Source organism: Condylura cristata, unplaced genomic scaffold (assembly GCF_000260355.1).
Source record: "Condylura cristata isolate star-nosed mole 26May11 unplaced genomic scaffold, ConCri1.0 scaffold00016, whole genome shotgun sequence".
NCBI classification, from domain to species: domain Eukaryota; kingdom Metazoa; phylum Chordata; class Mammalia; order Eulipotyphla; family Talpidae; genus Condylura; species Condylura cristata.
Genome location: NW_004567117.1, coordinates 9,531,395 through 9,545,559, shown reverse-complemented (window position 1 = coordinate 9,545,559; position 14,165 = coordinate 9,531,395). Strand labels below are relative to the sequence as shown.

Here is a 14,165-nt window from a genome sequence, read left to right as displayed (position 1 = left end):
TGGCTTTAGCTTCTTAGTGCTGTGCTTTAACACGCTGCACCACCAGGGAGGACCCCGATTAGGCCTTGGTTTAAGGGATTGCTGTGGCTGGTTTGATCTTTTCTTCACCCACTAAAATTATCTCCATATCAACATTAAAGTTGTTTCTCTTTTTTATCCATACATGTGTTCACTGCAGTGGCACTTTAATTTCTTTCAAGGACTTTTCCTTTGCAGTTACACTTTTCTAAGTAGTTGTTACTAGAAGCTTGGCTCTTGACTTGTCTAAGCTTTTAATATGCCTTCACTCACTCATTTCCAGCTTTTGATTTTAAGTGAGAGACATACAGCTCTACAATTTTCTTGCAAACTGAAGAGGCTATTGTAGGGCTAATAATTTCATTATTGTGTCTCAGGAAATAGGGAGGCCCAAGAGGGAGAGAGATAGGAGAAAGCCAACCAGTTGGTGGAACAATCATAAAAATACAACATTTAGATTAAGATCATTGTCTTATGGTATGGTTATGGTGCCGTAAAACAGTTAACAATAGTAACATCACAAAGATCACTGGTCACAGATTACTATACCAGTTATTATAATAGTTGGAAATAGTATAAGAACTACCAAAACATGACATGAGGTATACCTGTATTTTTATAATAATTGTTAAGTTGAAAAAAAGGAGTTGAAAGAAAGCAGCTTGTTTGCCTAAAGAGAAATTATTTTTAATGCTGGTCACATTTTGAAATACACTATAGGCATAATGCTGGTCACATTTTGAAATACACTATAGGCATAAAGCGAATTGTTTCTTAATCAGTTTTAACTGTCTTGCATTATTAAACTTTGTATTTTACACATGCACATACATAATATAGAATGGACAGTTTGCTATGAGCAATAACATTACATTACCATTTTGTTTTTTGTTTTTTTTTTTTTTTTTTTTTGGTTTTTTTTGTTTGTTTGTTTTAACCATGCTTTACCATACTTTTACTTTACTTTAGCCATCTGAACTATCTCATCCTCCTGACTTTTTGGGTAATCTGATCCAATGTATCAAGGAGAAAAATATACATTCATAAGAAATAGCCTGTGGTGATCTAAGAAATCTTTGAAATTAGACTTTGGTGAACCTAGACTTTGGTGAACCTATGATTTTTTTTTTTTTTTTTAAGATTTATTTATTTACTCATTCAGAACTGGGGTACAGGCCAGAGTTGCAGGGGCAGTGAAAGTAGTCACCAGAGACAGAGTGGGGAGCAGAACAGGCAAATTGATGAAGTACACTGCTGAAGAGTGGGCAAGACAGGAGAGGTCTGCTGTGCCATGTAGGTCACCTCCCTGGCTGGGATCGAACTCATGCTGAAGCAGCTGCTGCCAGGCTCACATCACTGCACCTTAACCCATTGCACCACCAGGTTGGGCCTGAGCCTGTGATCTATCTCTGGATTTCTACCACTCTTCTTTGTGACCTCAGAATGTCTAACCTCTCATTGCCTCAGTTTCCTATGGTATAAATGATGTTTAATTAGACTAGATGAGTGAACCTGAAATGATTCATTACTCTAGATATTGATGAATATGTCTTATCTCTCAAACATTATATGGAAAAGAGGAAGTTATGAGTCTCTGCGCAAGGTGAAATCTAAATTTAAATAGCTAAAATTAAATATACGAAGAATAATGGTCTTTTTGATTCAGAGGATAGATCAGACTGAATGAAGAAAACTGTCTGGAAAGTAAATAAGCAGTAGCCACCCAAGAGGCCACAATATGGTCCTGATGAATGTAAAGAAAGCCTTAGGTTACTGGGTAAGAGAAATATTAATGAATGGTGACATTGCAAAAGTCAGCGTAAACATTTCATCCACCTTTTTTTCCTGATTTTTATCCCACATATTAACCCTGACTGGTAGTAGCCTTATGGAACTTTTTGTTAAAATAAACATTGAGGGTATACTCTTAAGGAAGAATGTGATCAGTGTTCAATTTCTGCATTGGCTGTGGGAAAGAGAAAGTAGAGACATATATGTCACATATTTATTCTCCCTGTGGTTATGCATGATAAAGAACAAAGGCTTGTGAAAGGCTTTTTCATTAGATAAACTGCTAAAAATAAACTACCTGTAGACCTTTTAGTGTAAAGGGAAATAGACTAATTTCCTTAGTAGTCCTTGGAGAGTTACTATATTACAATCAAATAGCTAAAATGACTTCCTGATTCTTTCACAAGCTTTAAATCTATAAGTAGATTTTGAGATCTAATCAATTTTTGAACATTGCAAATTATTTAAGCAAGTAGTTACTACAGGTGTTCTTACCATTGTGTTCTTTCACTCAAAGTATTCATTTTTATGAATGATGATGACAGCAAGAAATTAAGTGTGTATTAAGTGGAGCAAACAGTATGAAAATAAATTTCCTAAACTGAATAGAACAAAGTAAGATGATGGAAGGGCTAGATTAGAGGAAAAAACTTTTTTCTGAGAGCCTTTAAACAAAACCCTGAAGAGTAAAGATCAGAAAGTATGGAATATGTTGCTAAAAGTATTTTTATCCAAACAGTAAAATATTTTCAGACTTAAATGATTATATTTCACTTATTTTAAGTAAATAGTAATTTTTTTTGTATACCAACAAAACTTTTGTTTCTTAATTTATTTGACACTTTAAGAAGCAAATTCTAATCATTTACTAATTATGGACTCATTGCAAACTTTGTATCGCATATGGAAGATCAGTAGTATATTGCTTACCAGTCAGTTATATTCTTATTACTCTGTAAGTTCACTGTGAATAAAACCTTTAATTCTTTGTATTTTTTAAAACTGCTACCCTCTGGACCCTCCCTTGTGGCTCAACAGGTTAAAGCACAGCACTATGAAGCAATCCATAGTCACTGCACACCAGTTCAAAACCCAGCCAGGGAGGTGACCCACATGGTGCAGCAGACCTCTCCTGACCCACCCACTGCTCCCCTCAGCAGTGTACTTCGTACAGTGTACTTCGTCAGTCTGTCTGTTCTGCTCTGCTCTCTGGTGAATTCTCTCACATCCCGCACCTATGACCTGTATCCCAGTTCTTGTGTGCATAAATAAATAAATCTTTCCCAAAAAAGCTACCCTTCCTACTAAAAACTACCATACTACTTAACTACAAGAAAAGATGTTATAAAACTATAGAAATGAAAAGCCATATAGATTGGTAATGTTAATGTTTCTTATGTTCTCTCCTTATAGATTGAAACACAATTAACAGAGTATCACAAGTTGGCTAGAAAATTAAAACTTATCCCTAAAGGTGCAGAGAATTCCAAAGGTTATGACTTTGAAATTAAGTTTAATCCTGAAGCTGGTGCCAACTGCCTTGTCAAATACAGAGCTCAAGTTTATGTAAGTAATCATGAGTACTCAACGGGTTTTTTAATGGTATGATTGGTATCTGGTTCATATATTTATATGTATAAGTAAAAACTTAAACTTCAGCTAAACTTCAGCGTATCTACTCAAGACTAGTCATAAAAATAAAAATACTGAAACTTTTCATTTTCTTTCTTCATAGTAGAAATCTTGGCTCTGTTATACCTTACTCTTCAGGTTACAGAGGTTTTTCTCCCCTCTACTTCCTTTATTCAGTTGTCCCATTAGAAATTTGATTACAGATTACCCCCTGAGGATCCCTTTCTGTGGAGAGCTTTCCTGCTATTATCTGCCAAATCTCTGCCCTTTTTTTTCAAAAGAAAGAAAGAAATTTGATTATATATAAAGTAGACACCAAGGTTATAAACACAGAATAATCTGATGTTTACCGAGATATTACAAATCTCTTGAAGGGAGAAAGCTATAAATACATACATATATGCATACGGCATATAAACTACTATAAGTCTTTCTAGTTATGATAACAAAAATCAATTCTTCCCATGTAGTAGAAAAGTCTCCATGGCAATGATGAATGCAATATTTATGTGTTATCTGCAGGGAAAAGTTTCAAGCACAAAAACATGAAGGCATGAAATATATCATTATGTAGTGCCAACAGTCAGTGATGAGAAATCTGTACCCAATTTTGAAATATGGTGAAGATTATAATTTTAGGAAGAAAATTTTTAACTACTCTATTGAGGTTCTCAGTTACTCATATTTTAGTGGCCTCCAAAATGTTTTGTTTTGTCCCCAAGATACTTAGTTTATGAATAAAAAAATGTCCATTGGAGAGTCTTATTATGTTTTCTAGGGCAGTAGTTAAGTGGTACATAGGCAGGCAGGTGAACAGATAATATTAACTCATGTGGACAGATAATATTAACTCATCATTGTTTCAAATAATTTCATTGTCAGTGCAAAGAAATAACTGAGTTAAATCACTGAAGAAAAAACTACCAAGTGCATCTTTCTGGAAAGGCTTAGCAAAGAAATGGATTTTTTTGAGTTCTAGAAATATTTTTATGTAATAACAGAAAGACTAAAATATGAATAGCATCAAGAAGGTGAAATTCCAAGTGTTAATATAAGAAATTTTTGGAAAGCAGTTCATAAAGAGGCCATTGCAACTTTCAAAGAACAGTCAAAATTCAAACTCAGTAATTTTTGAAAACATACTTAAAACATGGTCATATATGGGGTTTTCTTTTGGAATGATGGAGATGTTTTTGTAACTGGAACTGTTGATACATACTGTGACTATACTAAATGTCACTGAATTTTGCACCTTGAAAGGGTTAATCTTATGTTAAATTCATTTTAACTTTCAGCAGAGCCATTCAAACTTAAATTTTACCTCAATTAAAAACCATAATGAAAAAAAAAATAATGGAAGCAACAAAGTACTGTATTGAAATAAAAGTAATGCGAGAAGTTAAACATAAGAAATTCAAGCATATAGGATTTTCCAGAGTGGTTAACACATGGAGGTGCAAAAAGGTTGGGATGCCCCTCCCCCACACCTTGCCTTATGCATCACTTCCATCTGGCGGTTTCTTAGTTATCTTCTTTTAAATATACTGATAAACATTTGCCTATTCTGGCACCCACTTTATTCACAGAACAACCCAGTTCAGTCATCTTTCCACAATAGTAGATCAAAATTTTGTTCTTTTGCAGTATCACAGTAGTCCTCCATTTTGTGGCTTGTTCAGCCAGTTCCTGATAATCGACAATTACCCATTTTTGCTCTTAATAGCATTACACTGAATAGTCCTTCAAAAAATAAGGTGGAATAAAAGCAGGTAATTGTAAGATGAAACAATTGAGGAAGGTTTGAAAAAATGATGCATCGGGGAATATAGAATAAAAATACAATGTACATATAAGTTGTTTTCAAGAAAGATACTGCATTAAACTAAGAGTATTTATAAAATGTTTAATAGTGGACTTCCAGAATAGATAAGCAAGAATTTGTAAATACTCAAAAGTAAGTCACCTTTTATAGTTATAGAAATGTCATTAAAAATTAGATTTATTTACTAATTGATGGTATATTTAAGTAATCATCATGGCTTCACTTTTTTTTTTTTTCAAAATGGCTTCTATCATAATGTGAATGTGCCTCATGAGAGCAATTTTATAATTACATTTGTCATGTATAATCCATACTCCTATGTATTTTCTAGGTACCACTCAAGGAACTCTTAAACCAAACTGAAGAAGAAATTAATAAAGCACTAAATAAAAAAATGGGGTTAGAGGATACTTTAGAACAAGTAAGTAGCGAAATATAGTCCTTGCCAGCAAAAATAAGATTTTTAAAACTTGAGCCTTAAGTTAGAATCACATAAAATCTTTTTTACTAACTTAAACATCCTAGGTTTCATTTATCATTGCTGGTGGTCTGGTATGCAACTGAATATATTTTCCTTTTTTTAAAGAAAATTGCTTTCTTCAACTTGAGATAACTTAAGGAGTGACTCTTCAGAAACAACACTTAGGATTGTCAGAGGAAGATTCAGGGGGAAAACAGAAAAATGGACAAAATAGTTACAGAAGAGAATATGCTATAAAAGCCAAAGTAGGGAAGACATTTCAAGAAAAGGTTATCTAAACCTGTAAGGGTGATCATTTTGTTGTATGCCTTAAACTTACATGTCATTTGTATCTCAATAAAGTGGAAGAAGGGTGATCAGTAATATGTGTTTCAGAGACTAAAAAATCTACTTTTTTGGTTTACAATTATTTTAATTAGTTTAATCTAGTTAGATGGCAGAAGGTAAAACAATTTGAAATAATTAATATGCAAGTGTTGATTTATAATGATGCACACCTGAAACTTACAATAAACTGTTGTGATGCGGTTACTTCAATTGAATAATAAAATATTAGGAAAATCCAAAATGAAAATTGTGAAGTAATACAGGTAAATAAAAAGCCTTTTAAATTTTTCCTTTAAGTCTAGATAGCCCTTATACTGCAGCCTGACAAAGATATCACAAAAGAAAATTAAGTTTAAAATTAAACTATATAATGTGAAGAGAAGACTGCAGAAAGTATGCCATGTAGGAATAGTGGTTCTTTTTAGTTGCAGAATTATGGACAGTTGGTGTTTTGTTTTGTTTTATAATCCCCCCCCCCCCCGTTTATCAGTTTATCACAATGGAAATATATTTTTATAACTGGGGGAAATATATAATTAACTGATAAAACTAGTAAAGCTGACAGAGAATATGGAAATACTCAGATAATTAAAAATGATTTTTACATGAGTGTCCAGTGGAACTTCTGGTTTCTTGGGTGTCCTTTAGTCTCATTGCAAGTGAATTTACTGAAGTTTGTTAGTTACTTTAGAAATAACCAAATACCTTTAAACTGGAAGCAAAGTTTATAGCTTCAATCAATCCAGTCTTTAAAATAACTTTAAATGCAAGTCCTTGAAATTGGAGCACCTAGTTTTGCCTTCTGGGCATATGCTTTGTTGTGTGATCCTGAGCAAGTAGCATTCTTCCAGCCCACTCTTCACATTTGCAAAATAGGAAACCAGTGTCCCTTACTCCTGGTGATTAAGTGAGAAATGCAAGTAAGTTTCCTTAAGTATAGTCATTTTACCATCCTGTCTTTTGCCAAATAAGAGTAACTTCACTGAGTTCTTGCCACTTGTATTTTTTTTAATTTTATGCATATATAGAATTATCCTTTTAAAGAAAGATATCAGCTTATTTTACTACTTTGTGTTTTCTGCAGGATATAGTTTCTGTTTGGTCTAGTTGAAAAATATTTGCATGAACTACTAGTATCAACTGGTGTCAGGACATATCAACAGGAAATGAATTTAGAAACTTTTTTTTCCTTCAGTTTAATTCAGTAGAGTTTAAAACTCAGCTTTAACAAGATTAAGTGTGGTTACTTTACTACTCATTGGAAAATGCTTGATTGTGACTAATGAGTAAACGTTTCCCAATAAAATTAATATAAATACTTCTTTATAAACATGTATAAGCATAAATAGTGAGACCCAAATGGACAGCTAGGCAACTAACTAAAGAAAGATCTAAATAAAGCTAACCAGCAAGCTAAAGAGCAAAAACCATTTATGTTTATTAATGTTAATATAACTATTAATAGTGTAAGTAGTACATGATTATATGATATGCATGATTATTTGAGTAATCCATTCCATTCTGCATTTAAACATGAATTTAAAAATATAAATTTTCTTGGGATTAACTCATGCTTAGGTAAAATTAATTTTAGGACTGCTGATATGTGAGCATCTGTAAAGACTGAAAGAAATAATATGGCTCAATTAGCTGATTGATAATATAAAAGTTGTACAACTTTTTTAATGTTTTATATATATAGTTATGATTTCTCATCCAAAGTTTTATTCCCCAAGTTAAATACAATGATAACAGAAAGCAGGAGAAGTGTAAGAACTCTGAAAGAAGAAGTTCAAAAGCTGGATGATCTTTACCAACAAAAAGTGAAGGTAAGAATTTTCCCAGTTTGGTAAATTAGCTGAAGCTACAACTGATGGGTTTAGGAACCTATTTTCACATCAAACTAGTATCTTCAAGCTATATCCTTTATTCTTTTCCAATGTTTAGTGTAAGGAGCTATTTTATTTTTTAAAGCATCTTATTTTCCTTGATTAAGGTTGAACATGTTTACTGTTTCATGAATTTGTGTGCATGATTCATTCACTGTCTTTGCAATCTCAAAGTTTTATTTTAAACATAATCTCTTTTACCCTTTTTTAAACATTTAGTGTTAAGTACTCCTGTCTCTTGAATCCCAAAAAGACCCTTTGTTTAGGTGATTGACTCTATTGACTATAGAGTCACTGCACGTTAACTGTTCTGGCCAAACTCCAGTGCCCATTTATGTTGAAATCTAGAATGAGTAAAATAATAAGATTAATTCTCCACCACCTCTGCCCTACCTTCTGATCAACATTTTGCTTAGGGGATTATTCAGATGACTGTTCACTACCACTTATGTGAAAATTTTAACCAATATTTTACTTAATTACAAAGTTTCAAGAATTATAAAACTTGTTTCTTAACCTGTGATAAATTTAGGGCCCATGTATTTTTTAAATTGTGTGAAGTTTTTATAAAATTTTCCATAATAATGTAAAATTATTTAGTAATTATTTTTGTTTCTTCATATGTTCTTCATGATAATGCTTGATTTTATTCTAAAGTATTTGAATCAAAGGCTTAGTCCCTTTTTTAACTTGAGAAACCTAAGAATTGATGGATTTTGGCTACTTTGCCTGTAAATAATTAATACCTGTGTGAAATAACATCTGTATGAGAATCACTCAGATTCTCATACAATATTTTATATTCTTACCAATATAAAAAGAAATTAAATTATTTTAAAATTTCCAAAAGTACAGGCTTGAAAATACTGTTGAACTGAGTTTTATACAGACCTGTGGAAAATGTCACATTTATCTTTACGGTGTTAAATTCACAAACGAGCATTTTACATGTAAAATTAGTAAGCGTCTTGAGAGAACAAATGATGATGCACCTTGATTATCTTTAATGTTTTACATAGATTTTTTTTAATCCATCTAGAGAATATATGATGTAACATCAGAAAACAATAACCATAATTTTATCCTGACAGGAAGCTGAGGAAGAGGACAAAAAATGTGCCAATGAACTGGAGTCCTTGGAGAAACACAAGCACCTCCTAGAGAGTGCTGTTAATGAGGGCCTCAGTGAAGCTATGAATGAATTAGATGTTATTCAGCGGGAGTAAGTTCATTTCACCAAGATTTATGCTTGTTTTCAGACTATTTAGCATTACTTTAAAACTAGATCTATATTTATTTGTTTTAATTGACATCATAGAGCTCCGTAGGAGACAGGAAATGATGAACAGAACTAAGTAGGACTGTTGATAATTTAAGACACTTTCCTTAGGCAAATACTTTCTGTTCCTAATACAGGTTTTGCCCCCCCCAAAGAAATCATTTATTTGTAAACTTTATAATAAGTAGCTTTCAAACATAAAATTTTAAATCAATTCAAATAACTGTTAGTAAATTTTAATAGACTTCAACTGTTTTTGATAAACTCCTCAAAACTCATGTATTTAAGATACTTTCCTAGAAATTATGGTTATGTTGTAGTTGTCTATAACAGTGAGTTGTGTAACATAACATTTGGTACACAACAATCAGAAAATCCTTCAGTGGCACATAAGTTAAAATGGGGGTCCTAATAAAAATGTTAGCAAAGTTGTACACATCTTAAAGGTTAAGAAATGTATAAATACTATGTAAATAAGATACTTTAGTCTTGAAAGACCTGAAATTTTCTTAGGAAATGTACATTCATCAGCTTGTGGTTTGTGGGTTATTGTAAAGAGGTAAAGAAAGAATTTATTTGAAATCAGATGAAGTGTTTCACCGGATATGGATGCATATGGCTCGTCACATATATCAGGACCTGGAAGCTTCTGAATAATTGAGTGCTTGTTACCAAATTACACATTATCAAGTTTTCCATAAAATGTTTAAATTTACAATAGAAAAAATTCTAGGTGCAATTTGTAATAACTAAAAATTTGTGACAGTCCTTCCTTAAAGAGTATTCTTTATTATATATACAGATAATTATCTGTATATGTAAATCTCTTGTGCTGCCTATGCAAAACCAGGATCCTAAACAGTTAATCCCTAAGCTCTGTCAACATTGATATTAAAATATACTCCAAGGTGTAACTAATCCAGTGTGGATGGTTTCCTAATAGGACGTGGCTATGTGAAGACACTGACACATAGGGAGAGTGTCATATGAAGATGGAGGACTGGAGTGGTGGATTTAAACATCAAGAAAGGGCTGAGTCTAAGTTAGGAGAAACAGATGACACAGTTCCTTTACACTCTCAGAGGGAGTGTGATCCTGCCTGAAACTGATTTTGGGTTTCTGGGCTCCAGAAATGTGAGGCAATAATTTTCTTTTGTTTTAAGTAAAAAAAAAAAAAGAAGAAGAAGAAAAGAGAAAGCGAGAACTGGACTTCTACAAATTATACATAAAGCAAGTAGCACATATGAACCATCGTCTACTTTTATTGTATGTAAAAAGAAATAAGGTAGCTAGACCTGATATCCTAGGTTTTTTCCTGGATATCTTAAACAAGAGTTTTTATTCTACAGATACCAGCTAGTTGTGCAGATCACAACGGAGGAAAGGCGAAAAGTGGGAAATAACTTGCAGCGTCTTTTAGAAATGGTTGCTACTCATGTGGGGTCTGTGGAGGTAAGTTTGTGAAGACGTTCCCTGCATTCTAAGAAAATTTGAAATGTTGTTATATTTTTGTTTTATTTCTACAGAAATAAATGATAAATTTCATTTCTATAGATTATGATGTAGTAAAAATTTACTAGAATAATCCTGTAGAGCAGTATGTTAAGAGGACAGTTGTGTAATTTTTATAACATAACAAGAGACAGTGATATTTATACAGCAACAGAAGTATGTCTGAAATATTTAAATCTTTACAGAAAAAGTTGCTGCCTCTTTTGGTGTTCTCGCTTCCTAAGTTCACAAGATAATCTTTTTTTTAATCCCTAGATGTTCCAAAAATAATTATGAAGCTATTTATACTCTGTGGTATTTTGTTATAATCTCTGTGATTAAGGTTCCAGGAATAGATACAATAGCATAGACAGAAAACTGATAATCTATGACAAGTAGTAATGTAGAATAGTGAGGCAAAATAAATTGTTCATTTAATGGGGTTGTATTCTCTATCTTAAACCTCACATAAATAAACAGTTCCAAATCGATTAAGAAATTAATGTGAGGCAAAATTTTTAACTTTGAGAAGAGACTATTTTCATACCTTAGGAGTTGTAGAAGTTTCAAACTGAACATAAAAAGTGAAAACCACAGAAGAAACTATAAATGCATCTTTATTGAAATTAAAGTCTGTATCAAAAGACTAGCGTAAAAAGAGAAACCACAACCTGGTAGAATAACATTTCTTAAAACAACAGGTAGGCACTCCCTGGTGGTGCAACAGGTTAGGACGCAGCACTGCAAGCTAGCCACAGCCAGCCACTTCAGTGTGAGTTTGATCCCCGCCTTGGAGATGATACACATGGTGTGGCAGACTCTCTCCTGTTTTACCTGCAGCTCCTCTCAGCAATATACTTTGTTGACCTGCCTGTTCTGCTCCCCACTCTGTCTCTGGTGAATCTTCTCACGACCCCTGCACCTCTGGCCTGTACCCCAGTTCTGTATGCATAAATAAATAAATCTTATTAAAAAAGCAGATAAAGGTTTTACATCCAGATACATAATGGTCTCAATATATATATGTACATATACACACACATATATGAGAGTGGACAAAAGGATTGTATGGGAGTTTCACAAGAGTTGATGTCATCAATAACCAGATGAAGAGAAATATCAATTAAAACTAAATGTTTAAAAGGTAATATAAATAAATACATGAGAGTCATACAACTAAGTAGAAGGCTGGTTCATTGTATATTTTTATTCATTTATTTAAAATACTGAAGTAAAATATAAAGAAAAATAACAAAAATATAAAACTTTAAGAAAAGGTAATCAAACTCAAAACACACTAAGAAGGCAATAAAAGCAATCTGTAGTTATGTTTCAACTCAAAAATTTAGTGAGTCTATTCAACATGTTAAACATAAACAGAAGAAGATACATTTCTACCCTTAAGATATTGGCAAAAAAATAAAGTTTGATTAATAAAAAATGTGAACAAGGATGTAGAAAGTTGGGAATTATCATTTCTACTGCTGGGGTTGTAAATTGTGATAACGATTTTAAAAAATAATTTGACAACTTAAAAGTTAATGCTGTTCTACTTGAAGCGTTCAATTAAAGAAATTTTAATACTGTGTGCTAGGATATTATATTTTGTTGAATAGTATACCCCAAAGTTCATGCCTATCTAGAATCTCTGATTATCACCTTATTTGGAAATACAGTTTTTGCAGATATAATTAGTTAAGCCCCTGAATCCAGTTGCTGATACCCTTATAGAAGGCCATCTGAAAATGAAAGGGATACAGCTACAGGTTCTGGAGTTCTAAGAATTGCTGGGAATGCTAGGTGTTGGGAATAGGCAAAGCAGGATTCTTCCCTAGCATCTCAGAAAGAGCATGTTCTTACCAACATCTTGATTTCAATTTTCTATCCTCCAGAACTCTGCTGTTTTAAACCATCAAGTTTATTGTAATTTGTTATGGCATAATAATTGAAATAGCTAAATAACCTGCTATTTCCTATTGCTGCTATAACAAATTGCCACTAACTTAATGACATAAGGGAACATAAATTATTTTTTTTGTATTTCTGGAGGTCAGAAATATAAAGTGAGTCCACAGGCCTTTAATCCTTTGGAGGCTCTAGGATGGAATCTACCACCCTGCCTTTTCCACCTTCCAGAGGCCAGTTATAACCCATGACTTCTGGTATCTTCCTTCATCTTCAGTGGAGATGGATGGCATAGACCTCTCTTCTGTCCTTGACCTCTTCTCTACCACACTACCACACTGCTTTTTCCTTTTGCAAGAAACTATGTGATTACATTGGACCCAGCAAAGTATGCAAAATAGTCTCCTTTTTTCAACACACTTATCTTAATCACATCTGCAAAGTTTCTTTTATAATATAACATATTCACAAGTTCTAGAGACTTGGATGTCTTTGGACAGGCTGTTTTTAGCCTACCACACCTATGAACAAACGAAAGTTATTATCAATAAAATGGATAAGTAAATATTGATATATTCATTTAGTAGAATACTATAAAGTAATGCATGAATTAACTAGCTATATTAACATAAATAAATCTGAAGATAATGGGTTAAAAAAGTCATAGAGCATTGCACTTAGTATCATTCTGTAAATATGAAAAATAAAATCAGGTATCACTAAAATTATATCTTGTTAAGAGAGTCATGTCTGTATTTGTGTGTGTGTGTGTGTGTGTGTGTGTGTGTGTGTGTGTGTGTGTGTTGTAAAACAACCATTCAAGTATGGTTGCTACTAGAGGAGAAGAGAAATATGATTAGGAAGAGACACAAAAGGGACCTACATGCTGGACACAAGTTTTCCCTTTATCGCCATTTTTACAATTGTAACCTTATTTATAAATTTCATAAACTTTTTAAGAAGTAGTGATTTTACATTAACAATTGCTAATTGTTCCCACTAGAAACATCTTGAGGAGCATATTGCTAAAGTTGATAGAGAATATGAAGAATGCGTATCTGAAGATCTGTTGGAAAATATTAGAGAAATTGGAGACAAATACAAGAAGAAAGCTGCTCTACTTAAGCCTTCTGATGAATGAAGATTAAATATTGATTAAGCAAGAACTTTATTGAACATGTAAATTTTGAAATATGCTTTCTTCGTGGGCTTGAAAAAACTATCATATCCTGTACCTCTCCTTACAATCAAGTCTCATTACCACATCTTCCCAAACCTCTGTAATCTTTTTATATTTTTTATAGATCTAGTTTATTAGCTAAAAATGTGTATTGCAAGAAATTATGATAACTTGTTGAATTATTACCTTTAGATATGAAACACCAGCTATATTATGTCGGCAGAGTTAATAAAATTGCTTGAGTAAAATGTGTTTTTTCCCTGATTTCTCTCTAACTGAGGATGATTAGAAAATAGGTATTAATATCTAAAAACCAGGAATCAACAAACTTACTGTGGGCTAAATCCAAT

The 14,165-nt window shown here is 32.6% G+C and overlaps 1 protein-coding gene across 1 annotated transcript in view; it reads left to right on the top strand.

The window, feature by feature from the left end:
• Nucleotides 1–14,006, top strand: part of NDC80 (NDC80 kinetochore complex component) — a 36,351-nt gene extending 22,345 nt beyond the window's left edge. Inside the window, exons 12-17 of the mRNA XM_012725820.1 lie at nucleotides 3,223–3,375; nucleotides 5,595–5,684; nucleotides 7,808–7,900; nucleotides 9,052–9,182; nucleotides 10,589–10,691; nucleotides 13,639–14,006. Coding sequence (XP_012581274.1) covers nucleotides 3,223–3,375; nucleotides 5,595–5,684; nucleotides 7,808–7,900; nucleotides 9,052–9,182; nucleotides 10,589–10,691; nucleotides 13,639–13,776 — 708 coding nt within the window. The 3' untranslated portion in view covers nucleotides 13,777–14,006. The remainder of the gene's footprint in view (nucleotides 1–3,222; nucleotides 3,376–5,594; nucleotides 5,685–7,807; nucleotides 7,901–9,051; nucleotides 9,183–10,588; nucleotides 10,692–13,638) is intronic.
• Nucleotides 14,007–14,165: the final 159 nt, after the last annotated feature.